The sequence below is a fragment of the Oncorhynchus clarkii genome, chromosome 33 (assembly GCF_045791955.1).
Source record: "Oncorhynchus clarkii lewisi isolate Uvic-CL-2024 chromosome 33, UVic_Ocla_1.0, whole genome shotgun sequence".
NCBI classification, from domain to species: Eukaryota; Metazoa; Chordata; class Actinopteri; order Salmoniformes; family Salmonidae; genus Oncorhynchus; species Oncorhynchus clarkii.
Genome location: NC_092179.1, coordinates 32,506,623 through 32,524,718, shown reverse-complemented (window position 1 = coordinate 32,524,718; position 18,096 = coordinate 32,506,623). Strand labels below are relative to the sequence as shown.

The 18,096-nt window shown below is 44.4% G+C and overlaps 1 protein-coding gene across 1 annotated transcript in view; it reads left to right on the top strand.

Moving 5' to 3' along the window:
* LOC139393293 (calcium channel, voltage-dependent, L type, alpha 1C subunit) overlaps positions 1-18,096 on the top strand; it is a 511,196-nt gene that overhangs the window by 130,277 nt on the left and 362,823 nt on the right. Inside the window, exon 3 of the mRNA XM_071141816.1 lies at positions 7,543-7,648. Within this exon, the coding sequence (XP_070997917.1) occupies positions 7,543-7,648 (106 nt within the window). The remainder of the gene's footprint in view (positions 1-7,542; positions 7,649-18,096) is intronic.

The following is an 18,096-nucleotide window of genomic DNA, read 5'->3' as shown; positions in this document are numbered from 1 at the left end:
TTGCCTGCGTCTGGCTGATCCAGGGTGTAATCGTTAGTCCAACAGTTGCCTGCGTCTGGCTGATCCAGGGTGTAATCGTTAGTCCAACAGTTGCCTGCGTCTGGCTGATCCAGGGTGTAATTGTTAGTCCAACAGTTACCTGCGTCTGGCTGATCCAGGGTGTAATCGTTAGTCCAACAGTTGCCTGTGTCTGGCTTATCAAGGGTGTAATCGTTAGTCCAACAGTTGCCTGCGTCTGGCTGATCCAGGGTGTAATCGTTAGTCCAACAGTTGCCTGCGTCTGGCTCATCCAGGGTGTAATCGTTAGTCCAACAGTTGCCTGCGTCTGGCTCATCCAGGGTGTAGTCGTTAGTCCAACCGTTGCAAACAAGAGTTTCTATTGGTATATTTATCCCCTCTTCGTTCCATTTGCTTCCGATTAAGAAACGTTTTTTTTTCCAACGGAGTCGGCGGAGTGAATACACGGCTGATCACACCCGGTTCCCTTTCATAGCAGCCACATACAAACAGCATGATCACTGTGCTTGTTGTAGAATTCCTTCTGGCATCTACGCGTTCTGCTCCTCTCACCTTTTCCCTTCGCTTGTGGACTTCAGTGCCAAACACATCAGCTGTTTGTAACCAGGCATAAAAAACCTTTCCAGGCCAAACCTTCATACCATAACCGCTAACCGCTGCACACAGCCTACATAGTTGTCACCACATTAGCTAACGTCATAGCTAGTCAACATAACTAGTAGAACTAATGCGTTAGTAAACCAGCTACAATCATTCAGTACAGTGTACAGTCAACAAGCAGTTTAGCAGTTATAAATAAAAACACACACACACACACACACACACACACACACACACACACACACACACACACAGAGACAGAGACAGACAGACAGACCGCGTCTCCAGAGAAAACAGACCCACATCTCATCTCCTCTTACTGCTCCTGTTACCATGCCAACAGCTCCTCTCATCAGGCTGTGTGTGTGTGTGAGTTCAGCCAGGTCTTCCAAAACCCTCCACGCCCCCCTCACCCCGGGCAGGCCTAATACACACACACACACACACACACACACACACACACACACACACACACACACACACACACACACACACACACACACACACACACACACACACACAGAACTCAATCCCACTAGAACCCTGACCCTGACCGTTTGACCAAGCTGTTGATTATAGCTTCTCCTTCTCTCCAGGCTGATTACTGAGGGATGTATGTCACCTGGGAGGATCTTACTGTGTAGTTCCCTAGAACTGCAGGGAGACGACAGAACAGGGCTGAATGGAAGCAGCAGTTATCAGTGGGTAATGACTGCTATTAGTAGTGACTGAATGTCAAGGTCAGTAACATGGTGACTGATACTGTCGTGTTCAGGAACAGTTTCTAGTTTCTGGGCGACTTTAACAGGAACATGCAGTTGGTTCAACTCGTGTTCAGGAACAGTTTCTAGTTTCTGGGCGACTTTAACAGGAACATGCAGTTGGTTCAGAACGTGTTCAGGAACAGTTTCTAGTTTCTGGGCGACTTTAACAGGAACATGCAGTTGGTTCAGCTCGTGTTCAGGAACAGTTTCTAGTTTCTGGGCGACTTTAACAGGAACATACAGTTGGTTCAACTCGTGTTCGGGAACAGTTTCTAGTTTCTGGGCGACTTTAACAGGAACATGCAGTTGGTTCAGAACGTGTTCAGGAACAGTTTCTAGTTTCTGGGCGACTTTAACAGGAACATACAGTTGGTTCAGAACGTGTTCAGGAACAGTTTCTAGTTTCTGGGCGACTTTAACAGGAACATGCAGTTGGTTCAACTCGTGTTCAGGAACAGTTTCTAGTTTCTGGGCGACTTTAACAGGAACATACAATTGGTTCAGAACATGTTCAGGAACAGTTTCTAGTTTCTGGGCGACTTTAACAGGAACATACAGTTGGTTCAGAACTTGTTCAGGAACAGTTTCTAGTTTCTGGGCGACTTTAACAGGAACATACAGTTGGTTCAACTCGTGTTCAGGAACAGTTTCTAGTTTCTGGGCGACTTTAACAGGAACATACAGTTGGTTCAGAACGTGTTCAGGAACAGTTTCTAGTTTCTGGCGACTTTAACAGGAACATACAGTTGGTTCAGAACGTGTTCAGGAACAGTTTCTAGTTTCTGGGCGACTTTAACAGGAACATACAGTTGGTTCAACTCGTGTTCAGGAACAGTTTCTAGTTTCTGGGCGACTTTAACAGGAACATACAGTTGGTTCAACTCGTGTTCAGGAACAGTTTCTAGTTTCTGGGCGACTTTAGCAGGAACATACAGTTGGTTCAGAACGTGTTCAGGAACAGTTTCTAGTTTCTGGGCGACTTTAACAGGAACATACAGTTGGTTCAACTCGTGTTCAGGAACAGTTTCTAGTTTCTGGGCGACTTTAACAGGACCATGCAGTTGGTTCAACTCGTGTTCAGGAACAGTTTCTAGTTTCTGGGCGACTTTAACAGGAACATGCAGTTGGTTCAGAACGTGTTCAGGAACAGTTTCTAGTTTCTGGGCGACTTTAACAGGAACATGCAGTTGGTTCAACTCGTGTTCAGGAACAGTTTCTAGTTTCTGGGCGACTTTAACAGGAACATACAGTTGGTTCAGAACGTGTTCAGGAACAGTTTCTAGTTTCTGGGCGACTTTAACAGGAACATACAGTTGGTTCAGAACGTGTTCAGGAACAGTTTCTAGTTTCTGGGCGACTTTAACAGGAACATGCAGTTGGTTCAGAACGTGTTCAGGAACAGTTTCTAGTTTCTGGGCGACTTTAACAGGAACATACAGTTGGTTCAGAACGTGTTCAGGAACAGTTTCTAGTTTCTGGGCGACTTTAACAGGAACATGCAGTTGGTTCAGAACGTGTTCAGGAACAGTTTCTAGTTTCTGGGCGACTTCAACAGGAACATACAGTTGGTTCAACTCGTGTTCTATTTGAAATCTTTATCCATGCAGGTTCTCTGTTCCGGAGATGGAGACAGTCAGAACTCCTCGTTGTGAGAATATCCACCAGGCCTAGATAGCTACTCTCTGTGTGTGTGTGTGTGTGTGTGTGTGTGTGTGCTTTTTGCATGAGCACATCTAGTAGTGCTAGATAGCTATAGTTATATTTACTCTCTCGTTCTATAGTTACTCTCTCGTTCTATAGGTACTCTCTCGTTCTATAGTTACTCTCTCGTTCTCTAGTTACTCTCTCGTTCTATATTTACTCCTCTCGTTCTCTAGTTACTCTCTAGTTCTCTAGTTACTCTCTCGTTCTATAGTTACTCTCTCGTTCTATAGTTACTCTCTCGTTCTATAGTTACTCTCTCGTTCTATAGTTACTCTCTCGTTCTCTAGTTACTCTCTCGTTCTATATTTACTCTCTCGTTCCATAGTTACTCCTCTCGTTCTATATTTACTCCTCTCGTTCTCTTGTTACTCCTCTCGTTCTATATTTACTCCTCTCGTTCTCTAGTTACTCTCTCGTTCTATATTTACTCTCTTGTTCCATAGTTACTCCTCTCGTTCTCTAGTTACTCTCTCGTTCTATATTTACTCTCTCGTTCTATAGTTACTCTCTCGTTCTATGTTTACTCTCTCATTCTCTAGTTACTCTCTCGTTCTATATTTACTCTCTCGTTCTATATTTACTCTCTCGTTCTATAGTTACTCTCTCGTTCTATATTTACTCTCTCGTTCTCTAGTTACTCTCTCGTTCTATATTTACTCTCTCGTTCTATATTTACTCTCTTGTTCCATAGTTACTCCTCTCGTTCTCTAGTTACTCTCTCGTTCTCTAGTTACTCTCTCGTTCTATATTTACTCTCTCGCTCTATATTTACTCTCTCGTTCCATAGTTACTCTCTCGTTCTCTAGTTACTCTCTCGTTCTATATTTACTCTCTCGTTCTCTAGTTACTCTCTCGTTCTATATTTACTCTCTCATTCTATATTTACTCTCTTGTTCCATAGTTACTCCTCTCGTTCTCTAGTTACTCTCTCGTTCTCTAGTTACTCTCTCGTTCTATATTTACTCTCTCGCTCTATATTTACTCTCTCGTTCCATAGTTACTCTCTCGTTCTCTAGTTACTCTCTCGTTCTATAGTTACTCTCTCGTTCCATAGTTACTCTCTCGTTCTATAGTTACTCTCTCGTTCTATAGTTACTCTCTCGTTCTCTAGTTACTCTCTCGTTCTATATTTACTCTCTCGTTCCATAGTTACTCTCTCGTTCTATAGTTACTCTCTCGTTCTCTAGTTACTCTCTTGTTCCATAGTTACTCTCTCGTTCTATAGTTACTCTCTCGTTCTGTCTGTAGACTCTTTAGACAGCCCCTCTATCAACTAGATGTATGATCCATGTTCCTGTTGCTGACACCGTTCTGTCATGGAAGGATGCTTAACAAAATTAAAACATTGTTACTGTTCACAGCAGTACTCCCCTCACTTTTCCTCTCTCTCTCTCTCTCTCGCTCTCTCTCTCTCTCTCTCTCTCTCTCTCTCTCTCTCTCTCTCTCTCTCTCTCTCTCTCTCTATCCGTCTCTCTCTCCCAGCCCAGCCCAGCCCAGCAGGAGTTTATTTTGGTGTTGTCACTGACTCTCCCAGTTTTGATTTAGAACCGTGTTTATCTAACCAGGCTGCTTTCGTTTTGTGGCCATGTCATTTCTCATGTGGGGATTTTTCAACTGAAGGCTGAACGCAACATACACAAACACACACAAACACACACACAGACACACACTAACAGGCATGCACACATTTCATCACTGTGTTTGACATGGAGAGAGAGAGAGCATCACAGAGCTCTGCTAGCTAGAACCACAAAACTCCACCCAGCCTCAAAAAAGGAGTCTCAGATTAGGAATGCTGCTGATCTACAATCAGGTCCCCCGGTCCATATAATCCTATTTATTATGGTAAAAAAAGTAAAAACTGATCCTAGATCAGCATTTCTTCTCTGTCCCTGGTCTCTGACTCAAATACCTCTCACAGTGAAAGGAGGACAAATCAAATGGTTGTCATTGAGGTAATTCATCTGTAGAAACAGAAATAAATCAAAACATCATTTGATTTGGAGCTGACGTTGTTGCCAGACAATCAATCATCCCCCTCCTGACCAGGCCAGACAAACTGACACCACGTCCTCCTGGCCAGGCCAGACAAACTGACACTACGTCCTCCTGGCCAGGCCAGACAAACTGACACTACGTCCTCCTGACCAGGCCAGACAAACTGACACTACGTCCTCCTGACCAGGCCAGACAAACTGACACCACGTCCTCCTGGCCAGGCCAGACAAACTGACACTACGTCCTCCTGACCAGGCCAGACAAACTGACACTATGTCCTCCTGACCAGGCCAGACAAACTGACACTACGTCCTCCTGGCCAGGCCAGACAAACTGACACTACGTCCTCCTGGCCAGGCCAGACAAACTGACACTACGTCCTCCTGACCAGGCCAGACAAACTGATACTACGTCCTCCTGACAAGGCCAGACAAACTGACACTACGTCCTCCTGACCAGGCCAGACAAACTGACACTACGTCCTCCTGGCCAGGCCAGTCAAACTGACACTACGTCCTTCTGGCCAGGCCAGACAAACTGACACTACGTCCTAAATGAGCTCATGTTCCATAGGTAATGCACTACTTCCGACTACAGCCCATAGGGGCTCTATGTAGGGAATAGGGTGCCGTGTGGGACATTGTAGTTGTCAGGAGAGACGTCTTCTGACCTGGCCGGGACAGGTTAGGGAGGGAGGGAGGGAGGGAGGGAGGGAGGGAGGGGGGAAGGTAGAGAGGGAGGAGGGAGAGAGTAGGTAGAGGGAGGGAGGGAGGACAGTAGTGGAGGAGGAGGAGGGGAGATGGACATAGAGGGAGGGAGGGAGGGAGGACAGTAGTGGAGGAGGAGGAGGGGAGATGGACATAGAGGGAGGGAGGGAGGGAGGACAGTAGTGGAGGAGGAGGAGGGGAGATGGACATAGAGGGAGGGAGGGAGGGAGGACAGTAGTGGAGGAGGAGGAGGGGAGATGGACATAGAGGGAGGGAGGGAGGGAGGACAGTAGTGGAGGAGGAGGAGGGGAGATGGACATAGAGGGAGGGAGGGAGGACAGTAGTGGAGGAGGAGGAGGGGAGGGATGTAGAGGGAGGGAGGGAGGGAGGACAGTAGTGGAGGAGGAGGAGGGGAGATGGACATAGAGGGAGGGAGGGAGGGAGGACAGTAGTGGAGGAGGAGGAGGGGAGGGACGTAGAGGGAGGGAGGGAGGACAGTAGTGGAGGAGGAGGTGGGGAGGGACGTAGAGGGAGGGAGGACAGGGGAGGAGGAGGGTTGATAGTGGTGGTGGGTAATTGTGGTGATGGAAGCCAGGTTTCTCTCCTCTTTCAGCTCTGCACAGACACTCACATCCTCCCTTCTCCCTTTTTTCAAGTGGAAAAGAAGAGATAAAGATGGAAAGAGAGAAAGATTGAGAGAGAGAGATATCAAAACTAGAGGTTCCTTCTCAAGCACCGTCCCAAATAAAATACTAATCTGTTTCTCTTGGTTCCCTCTTGGTTCTCCCTCCCCTCTGTTTTCTGTCGTCCACGCGACTGACCCGTGTAACAACCTCCATATTAGGACAAGCCCAGAGAGACAGAGTGGGACACACACACACACCTCGAACACACACTCCTTTAAGAGGTCAGAAGGTCGTGTTTACGTGTCACTGATGTTAAAACATGACTGACAGGTCTTTATGAATTTTAGTTATTGTCACTCGATGTTCTCCGTCTGTTCTCTTGTCTTCCAAAAGTATGGTACTATATAGGGAATAGTATGGTACTATATAGGGAATAGTATGGTACTATATAGGGAATAGTATGGTACTATATAGGGAATAGTATGGTACTATATAGGGAATAGTATGGTACTATATAGGGAATAGTATGGTACTATATAGGGAATAGTATGGTACTATATAGGGAATAGTATGGCACTATATAGGGAATAGTATGGTACTATATAGGGAATAGTATGGTACTATATAGGGAATAGTATGGTACTATATAGGGAATAGTATGGTACTATATAGGGAATAGTATGGTACTATATAGGGAATAGTATGGTACTATATAGGGAATAGTATGGTACTATATAGGGAATAGTATGGTACTATATAGGGAATAGTATGGTACTATATAGGGAATAGTATGGTACTATATAGGGAATAGTATGGTACTATATAGGGAATAGTAGGGTATTATATAGGGAATAGTATGGTACTATATAGGGAATAGTATGGTACTATATAGGGAATAGTAGGGTACTATATAGGGAATAGTATGGTACTATATAGGGAATAGTATGGTACTATATAGGGAATAGTTTGGTACTATATAGGGAATAGTTTGGTACTATATAGGGAATAGTATGGTACTATATAGGGAATAGTAGGGTATTATATAGGGAATAGGGTGCCATTTGGGATGCATACTTTCTCTGTCATCTGATCTCCAGCTTCCTTCCTTAACTCCAGCTCTTCCAGACCGTTTGAAATTATCATTTTGATGACTATATTTGCGAACTGCGTGGCCTTAGCTGTCTACATCCCCTTCCCAGAGGACGACTCCAACGCCACCAACTCAAACCTGGTAAGTCACACCTGACCTGACACAGGCTCTTATGTCATGTTGCTATGGTTATTCCGCTCTGTTTGACTGTAGGTACCAGGTGGCTGTGTGTGTGGGGGGGGTTGAGTTGTCGTGGTTACCTGTATCCCCATCCTCCATGTTGTGGTTTGGAGAGAACAGGGCATGTGGAGGGCAGCTAATACGTTGCCTTGGGACTTCTGTATGGTACATACTGTATGTGTTGGTGTCTGAGCATGTACACGGTGTCTGATCATGTACATGGTGTCTGATCATGCACATGGTGTCTGATCATGTACATAGTGTTTGAGTAGAGTGAGTGGAGGGAATGTGGGGCTCCCGAGTGGCGCAGGGGTCTAAGGCACTGCATCTCAGATAGAGGCGTCACTGTAGTCAATGGTTCAAATCCAGGCTGCATCACACCTGGCTGTGATTGGGAGTCCCATAGGGTGGCGCACAATTGGCCCAGGTTTGGCCGGGGTAGGCCGTCTGACTTGCCTAATTACATTTTATAATGTGTGGTGACCTGGTCCTCCTGTGTGTTACTGTGTGTGGTTGAGCCGGTAACTGCTGGCTGTGTGGTGACCTGGTCCTCCTGCTGGCTATGTGGTGACCTGGTCCTCCTGCTGGCTATGTGGTGACCTGGTCCTCCTGCTGGCTATGTGGTGACCTGGTCCTCCTGCTGGCTATGTGGTGACCTGGTCCTCCTGCTGGCTATGTGATGACCTGGTCCTCCTGCTGGCTATGTGGTGACCTGGTCCTCCTGTGTGTTACTGTGTGTGGTTGAGATGGTAACTGCTGGCTGTGTGGTGACCTGGTCCTCCTGCTGGCTGTGCGGTGACCTGGTCCTCCAGCTGGCTGTGCGGTGACCTGGTCCTCCTGTGTGTTACTGTGTGTGGTTGAGATGGTAACTGCTGGCTGTGTGGTGACCTGGTCCTCCTGCTGGCTGTGCGGTGACCTGGTCCTCCTGTGTGTTACTGTGTGTGGTTGAGATGGTAACTGCTGGCTGTGCGGTGAACTGGTCCTCCTGTGTGTTACTGTGTGTGGTTGAGACGGTAACTGCTGGCTGTGTGGTGACCTGGTCCTCCTGCTGGCTATGTGGTGACCTGGTCCTCCTGTGTGTTACTGTGTGTGGTTGAGATGGTAACTGCTGGCTGTGTGGTGACCTGGTCCTCCTGCTGGCTGTGCGGTGACCTGGTCCTCCTGTGTGTTACTGTGTGTGGTTGAGACGGTAACTGCTGGCTGTGCCGTGACCTGGTCCTCCTGTGTGTTACTGTGTGTGGTTGAGACGGTCACTGCTGGCTGTGTGGTGACCTGGTCCTCCTGTGTGTTACTGTGTGTGGTTGAGACGGTCACTGCTGGTAGTGTGGTGACCTGGTCCCCCTGTGTGTTACTGTGTGTGGTTGAGACGGTAACTGCTGGCTGTGTGAAGTTAATATGAATGGTTAATGTAGAACTACTAACCAGGAGAATGGTTAATGTAGAACTACTAGTCAGGAGAATGGTTAATGTAGAACTACTAGCCAGGAGAATTGTTAATGTAGAACTACTAGTCAGGAGAATGGTTAATGTAGAACTACTAACCAGGAGAATGGTTAATGTAGAACTACTAGCCAGGATAATGGTTAATGTAGAACTACTAACCAGGAGAATGGTTAATGTAGAACTACTAACCAGGAGAATAATGGTTAATGTAGAACTACTAACCAGGAGAATGGTTAATGTAGAACTACTAACCAGGAGAATGGTTAATGTAGAACTACTAACCAGGAGAATAATGGTTAATGTAGAACTACTAACCAGGAGAATGGTTAATGTAGAACTACTAACCAGGAGAATGGTTAATGTAGAACTACTAACCAGGAGAATGGTTAATGTAGAACTACTAACCAGGATAATGGTTAATGTAGAACTACTAGTCAGGAGAATGGTTAATGTAGAACTACTAACCATGAGAATAATGGTTAATGTAGAACTACTAACCAGGAGAATGGTTAATGTAGAACTACTAGCCAGGAGAATGGTTAATGTAGAACTACTAGCCAGGAGAATGGTTAATGTAGAACTACTAGCCAGGAGAATGGTTAATGTAGAACTACTAACCAGGAGAATGGTTAATGTAGAACTACTAACCAGGAGAATGGTTAATGTAGAACTACTAGCCAGGAGAATGGTTAATGTAGAACTACTAGCCAGGAGAATGGTTAATGTAGAACTACTAACCAGGAGAATGGTTAATGTAGAACTACTAACCAGGAGAATAATGGTTAATGTAGAACTACTAACCAGGAGAATGGTTAATGTAGAACTACTAACCAGGAGAATGGTTAATGTAGAACTACTAACCAGGAGAATAATGGTTAATGTAGAACTACTAACCAGGAGAATGGTTAATGTAGAACTACTAGCCAGGAGAATGGTTCATGTAGAACTACTAACCAGGAGAATGGTTAATGTAGAACTACTAACCAGGAGAATGGTTAATGTAGAACTACTAACCAGGAGAATAATGGTTAATGTAGAACTACTAACCAGGAGAATGGTTAATGTAGAACTACTAGCCAGGATAATGGTTAATGTAGAACTACTAGCCAGGATAATGGTTAATGTAGAACTACTAACCAGGATAATGGTTAATGTAGAACTACTAACCAGGAGAATGGTTAATGTAGAACTACTAACCAGGAGAATGGTTAATGTAGAACTACTAACCAGGAGAATGGTTAATGTAGAACTACTAGCCAGGAGAATGGTTAATGTAGAACTACTAGCCAGGAGAATGGTTAATGTAGAACTACTAACCAGGAGAATGGTTAATGTAGAACTACCAACCAGGAGAATAATGGTTATTGTAGAACTACTAACCAGGAGAATGGTTAATGTAGAACTACTAACCAGGAGAATAATGGTTAATGTAGAACTACTAACCAGGAGAATGGTTAATGTAGATCTACTAGCCAGGATAATGGTTAATGTAGAACTACTAGCCAGGATAATGGTTAATGTAGAACTACTAACCAGGATAATGGTTAAAGTAGAACTACTAACCAGGATAATGGTTAATGTAGAACTACTAACCAGGAGAATGGTTAATGTAGAACTACTAGCCAGGAGAATGGTTCATGTAGAACTACTAACCAGGAGAATGGTTAATGTAGAACTACTAACCAGGAGAATGGTTAATGTAGAACTACTAACCAGGAGAATGGTTAATGTAGAACTACTAACCAGGAGAATGGTTAATGTAGAACTACTAACCAGGAGAATGGTTAATGTAGAACTACTAACCAGGAGAATGGTTAATGTAGAACTACTAACCAGGAGAATGGTTAATGTAGAACTACTAACCAGGAGAATGGTTAATGTAGAACTACTAACCAGGAGAATGGTTAATGTAGAACTACTAACCAGGAGAATGGTTCATGTAGAACTACTAACCAGGAGAATGGTTAATGTAGAACTACTAACCAGGAGAATGGTTAATGTAGAACTACTAACCAGGAGAATGGTTAATGTAGAACTACTAACCAGGAGAATAATGGTTAATGTAGAACTACTAACCAGGAGAATAATGGTTAATGTAGAACTACTAACCAGGATAATGGTTAATGTAGAACTACTAACCAGGATAATGGTTAATGTAGAACTACTAACCAGGAGAATAATGGTTAATGTAGAACTACTAACCAGGATAATGGTTAATGTAGAACTACTAACCAGGATAATGGTTAATGTAGAACTACTAACCAGGAGAATGATTAATGTAGAACTACTAACCAGGAGAATGGTTAATGTAGAACTACTAACCAGGAGAATAATGGTTAATGTAGAACTACTAACCAGGAGAATAATGGTTAATGTAGAACTACTAACCAGGATAATGGTTAATGTAGAACTACTAACCAGGATAATGGTTAATGTAGAACTACTAACCAGGAGAATGGTTAATGTAGAACTACTAACCAGGAGAATGGTTAATGTAGAACTACTAACCAGGATAATGGTTAATGTAGAACTACTAATGTCTGTCAGAACTGGAGATGGACTCATCATCTCCTTATTTCTCTCTCTCTCTCTCTCTCTCTCTCTCTCTCTCTCTCTCTCTCTCTCTCTCTCTCTCTCTCTCTCTCTCTCTCCCCTCTCTCTCACTCTCTCCCCTCTCTCTCACTCTCTTTCTCTCCCTCTGTCTATGTCTCTCTCCCTCTCCCTCTCTCTCTCCCTCTCTCTCCCTCTCTTCCTCTCTCTCGCTCCCTCTCTCTCCCTCTCTTCCCCTCTATCTCTCTCTCTCTCTTTCTCTCTCTCTGTTTCTCTTTCTCTCTCTCTCTCTCTCTCTCTCTCTCCCTCTCTCTCTCTCTCCCTGCCTCCCTCCCCCTAGGAGAGGGATCTGTACTTTATTCCTGCTTTGCAGCTGAGGGAGGAAAATCCACTTAGGTAGATGAATATTTAATCACACTCACACTACTCTGTGCTACTGTGGTCCTTTCAGAATGGGTTTAATTCTCTGATGCTTGTCAACATGCACGCTGCATAGCTTCTGTGATGAGATGGCTAGGCCTTGCTGTGTGAGAGAGACAAAGTTCCTTCAATGTCCCTGTACAGCCTGTTTCCACTGAGCTTATCTACAGCCAGCGAATTACTCTGACAATTACTCTAACAATTACTCTAACAATTACTCTAACTATTACTCTAACTATTACTCTAACAATTACTCTAACAATTACTCTAACAATTACTCTAACAATTACTCTGACAATTACTCTAACAATTACTCTAACAATTACTCTAACAATTACTCTAACAATTACTCTAACAATTACTCTAACAATTACTCTAACAATTACTCTAACAATTACTCTGACAATTACTCTAACAATTACTCTAACAATTACTCTAACAATTACTCTAACAATTACTCTGACAATTACTCTAACAATTACTCTAACAATTACTCTGACAATTACTCTAACAATTACTCTAACAATTACTCTAACAATTACTCTAACAATTACTCTAACAATTACTCTAACAATTACTCTAACAATTACTCTGACAATTACTCTAACAATTACTCTAACAATTACTCTAACAATTACTCTGACAATTACTCTAACAATTACTCTAACAATTACTCTAACAATTACTCTAACAATTACTCTAACAATTACTCTGACAATTACTCTAACAATTACTCTAACAATTACTCTAACAATTACTCTAACTATTACTCTAACAATTACTCTAACAATTACTCTGACAATTACTCTAACAATTACTCTGACATACAAACTGTTTGTCCGGTGGATATTGTTGCAACCAAACAGGTTATGTTGACTATGTTCTTCACTACCATAATGTTACCCAGGGAGGACAGTGTTATGTTCTTCACTACCATAATGTTACCCAGGGAGGACAGTGTTGTGTTCTTCACTACCATAATGTTACCCAGGGGGCCTGAGGACAGTGTTGTGTTCTTCACTACCATAATGTTACCCAGGGAGCCTGAGGACAGTGTTGTGTTCTTCACTACCATAATGTTACCCAGGGGGCCTGAGGACAGTGTTGTGTTCTTCACTACCATAATGTTACCCAGTGAGGACAGTGTTGTGTTCTTCACTACCATAATGTTACCCAGGGGGCCTGAGGACAGTGTTGTGTTCTTCACTACCATAATGTTACCCAGGGGGCCTGAGGACAGTGTTGTGTTCTTCACTACCATAACGTTACCCAGGGAGCCTGAGGACAGTGTTGTGTTCTTCACTACCATAATGTTACTCAGGGAGGACAGTGTTGTGTTCTTCACTACCATAACGTTACCCAGGGGGCCTGAGGACAGTGTTGTGTTCTTCACTACCATAATGTTACCCAGGGGGCCTGAGGACAGTGTTGTGTTCTTCACTACCATAACGTTACCCAGGGAGCCTGAGGACAGTGTTGTGTTCTTCACTACCATAATGTTACTCATGGAGGACAGTGTTGTGTTCTTCACTACCATAATGTTACCCAGGGGGCCTGAGGACAGTGTTGTGTTCTTCACTACCATAATGTTACCCAGGGAGCCTGAGGGGATGCTGTGGGAGGGGGGGTACTGTGAGAGTACAGGGTTGTACAGGGTGGGGGGTACTGTGAGGGTACAGAGTGGGGGGAAATGACCCCCACCCTCTGCCCCCACAAATAAATACACCCCCCCCCCCTCTGACTTGCTGATGGTTACTCTACTGAGGAAAGATGTGCTGTGACTGTGATGTGTGGTGGTCCAACCCAGCTATTTTAAGATCAATGCACTAACTGTGAGTCGCTCTGAAAAAGAGCGTTTGCTAAATGACTCAACTGTAAATGTAAAATGCAATGTATTGAGACAGCGGCGACACGTAGGCACTCTGAACAAACCCCAGGTCACTTCCTGGTCTTTGAAGCTCCGCCAAGCCAACCCATCAGCTCCCAGCAGGACTTCTGACCCAAGCCCTGATTGGCCAACGGGACTTTTCAGCTACTGTCCCCTTGCTTCTCATATCATGCTCGGCTCCATCCATCTTTCTCTGTCTCCATCCTTCCATCACTTCATCCCTCAGGCTAATGTTCTTTATGATGATAGTGTGTAGGGTTGAGGGCCTTTGGCCATGCTGGCTGGCCTCTGGTCCTCTTTGGCTCTCTTCAACCTCATACAAATAAACACTGAGCTAAGGTCACTGAGCCTGATGACGCTGGTGACAGAGATGGAGAGGGAAGGTTTTTTTTGTCACTGAAATACGTGTCATGAGACGAAGCATCAGTAGTCTACAGCGTGTCACTTTGTCCGTGTCTGAATCCGTCCCACGCGGTAACGCTGCAGATACAGATGCTCTACCATGTACCCTCTTACCGTGGCTCTACTATGTACCCTCTTACCATGTACCCTCTACCATGTACCCTCTTACTGTGTCTGTACCCTCTTACTGTGTCTCTACCATGTACCCTCTTACCATGTACCCTCTACCATGTACCCTCTACCATGTACCCTCTTACTGTGGCTCTACCATGTACCCTCTTACCGTGGCTCTACCATGTACCCTCTACCATGTACCCTCTTACCGTGGCTCTACCATGTACCCTATACCATGTACCCTCTACCATGTACCCTCTTACGTGTCTCTACCATGTACCCTCTACCATGTACCCTCTACCATGTACCCTCTACCATGTACCCTCTTACTGTGGCTCTACCATGTACCCTCTTACCGTGGCTCTACCATGTACCCTCTACCATGTACCCTCTTACCGTGGCTCTACCATGTACCCTCTACCATGTACCCTCTACCATGTACCCTCTTACGTGGCTCTACCATGTACCCTCTACCATGTACCCTCTACCATGTACCCTCTTACTGTGTCTCTACCATGTACCATCTTACCGTGGCTCTACCATGTACCCTCTTACTGTGTCTCTACCATGTACCCTCTTACCGTGGCTCTACCATGTACCCTCTTACTGTGTCTCTACCATGTACTTTCTACCATGTACCCTCTTACCGTGGCTCTACCATGTACCCTCTACCATGTACCCTCTTACCGCGGCTCTACCATGTACCATCTTACTGTGTCTCTACCATGTACCCTCTTACTGTGTCTCTAACATGTACCCTCTACCATGTACCCTCTTACTGTGTATCTACCATGTACCCTCTACCATGTACCCTCTTACTGTGTCTCTACCATGTACCCTCTACTATGTACCCTCTTACTGTGTCTCTACCATGTACCCTCTTACTGTGTCTCTGCCATGTACCCTCTATCATGTACCATCTTACTGTGGCTCTACCATGTACCCTCTACCTTGTACCCTCTTACTGTGGCTCTACCATGTACCCTCTACCATGTACCCTCTTACTGTGGCTCTACCATGTACCCTCTTACCGTGGCTCTACCATGTACCCTCTACCATGTACCCTCTTACCGTGGCTCTACCATGTACCCTATACCATGTACCCTCTACCATGTACCCTCTTACTGTGGCTCTACCATGTACCCTCTACCATGTACCCTCTACCATGTACCCTCTACCATGTACCCTCTACCATGTACCCTCTTACTGTGGCTCTACCATGTACCCTCTTACCGTGGCTCTACCATGTACCCTCTACCATGTACCCTCTTACCGTGGCTCTACCATGTACCCCCTACCATGTACCCTCTACCATGTACCCTCTTACGTGGCTCTACCATGTACCCTCTACCATGTACCCTCTACCATGTACCCTCTTACTGTGTCTCTACCATGTACCATCTTACCGTGGCTCTACCATGTACCCTCTTACTGTGTCTCTACCATGTACCCTCTTACCGTGGCTCTACCATGTACCCTCTTACTGTGTCTCTACCATGTACTTTCTACCATGTACCCTCTTACCGTGGCTCTACCATGTACCCTCTACCATGTACCCTCTTACCGCGGCTCTACCATGTACCATCTTACTGTGTCTATACCATGTACCCTCTTACTGTGTCTCTAACATGTACCCTCTACCATGTACCCTCTTACTGTGTATCTACCATGTACCCTCTTACTGTGTCTCTACCATGTACCCTCTACTATGTACCCTCTTACTGTGTCTCTACCATGTACCCTCTTACTGTGTCTCTGCCATGTACCCTCTATCATGTACCATCTTACTGTGGCTCTACCATGTACCCTCTACCTTGTACCCTCTTACTGTGGCTCTACCATGTACCCTCTACCATGTACCCTCTTACCGTGGCTCTACCATGTACCCTCTTACCGTGGCTCTACCATGTAACCTCTTACTGTGGCTCTACCATGTACCCTCTTACTGTGGCTCTACCATGTACCCTCTTACTGTGGCTATACCATGTACCCTCTTACTGTGGCTCTACTATGTACCCTCTTACTGTGGCTCTACCATGTACCCTCTTACTGTGGCTCTACCATGTACCCTCTTACTGTGGCTCTACCATGTACCCTCTTACTGTGGCTCTACCATGTACCCTCTTACTGTGGCTCTACCATGTACCCTCTTACCGTGGCTCTACCATGTACCCTCTTACAGTGGCTCTACCATGTACCCTCTTACCGTGGCTCTACCATGTACCCTCTTACAGTGGCTCTACCATGTACCCTCTTACTGTGGCTCTACCATGTACCCTCTTACCGTGGCTCTACCATGTACCCTCTTACCGTGGCTCTACCATGTACCTTCTTACTGTCGCTCTACCATGTACCCTCTTACTGTGGCTCTACCATGTACCCTCTTACCGTGGCTCTACCATGTACCCTCTTACTGTGGCTCTACCATGTACCCTCTTACCGTGGCTCTACCATGTACCCTCTTACCGTGGCTCTACCATGTACCCTCTTACTGTGGCTCTACCATGTACCCTCTTACTGTGGCTCTACCATGTACCCTCTTACTGTGGCTCTACCATGTACCCTCTTACCATGGCTCTACCATGTACCCTCTTACTGTGTGGGGGGTACTGTGAGGGTACAGAGTGGGGGGGGGGTACTGTGAGGGTACAGAGTGGGGGGGGGGGGGTACTGTGAGGGTACAGAGTGGGGGGGTACTGTGAGGGTACAGAGTGGGGGGGTACTGTGAGGGTACAGACTATGTGCACACTGCCCACATGTAGTGGAAACTGAGCTGCACTTCCTAACCTCCTGCCAAATGTATGACCATATTAGAGACACGTATTTCCCTCAGATTACACAGATCCACAAAGAATTTGAAAACAAACCCAATTTTGAAAAACTCCCATATCTACTGGGTGAAATACCACAGTGTCCATCACAGCAGCAAGATTTGTGACTTGTTGCCACGAGAAAAGGGCAACCAGTGAAGAACAAACACCATTGTAAATACAACCCATATTTATGCTTATTTATTTTCCCTTTTGTACTTTAACTATTTGCACATCATTACAACACTGTATATATATATAATATGACATGTGAAATGTGAGGGTAATATTTATATATATAATATGACATGTGTAATGTGAGGGTAATATTTATATATATAATATGACATGTGTAATGTGACGGTAATATTTATATATATAATATGACATGTGTAATGTGAGGGTAATATTTATATATATAATATGACATGTGTAATGTGACGGTAATATTTATATATATAATATGACATGTGTAATGTGACGGTAATATTTATATATATAATATGACATGTGTAATGTGACGGTAATATTTATATATATAATATGACATGTGTAATGTGAGGGTAATATTTATATATATAATATGACATGTGTAATGTGAGTGTAATATTTATATATATAATATGACATGTGTAATGTGAGTGTAATATTTATATATATAATATGACATGTGTAATGTGACGGTAATATTTATATATATAATATGACATGTGTAATGTGAGGGTAATATTTATATATATAATATGACATGTGTAATGTGAGGGTAATATTTATATATATAA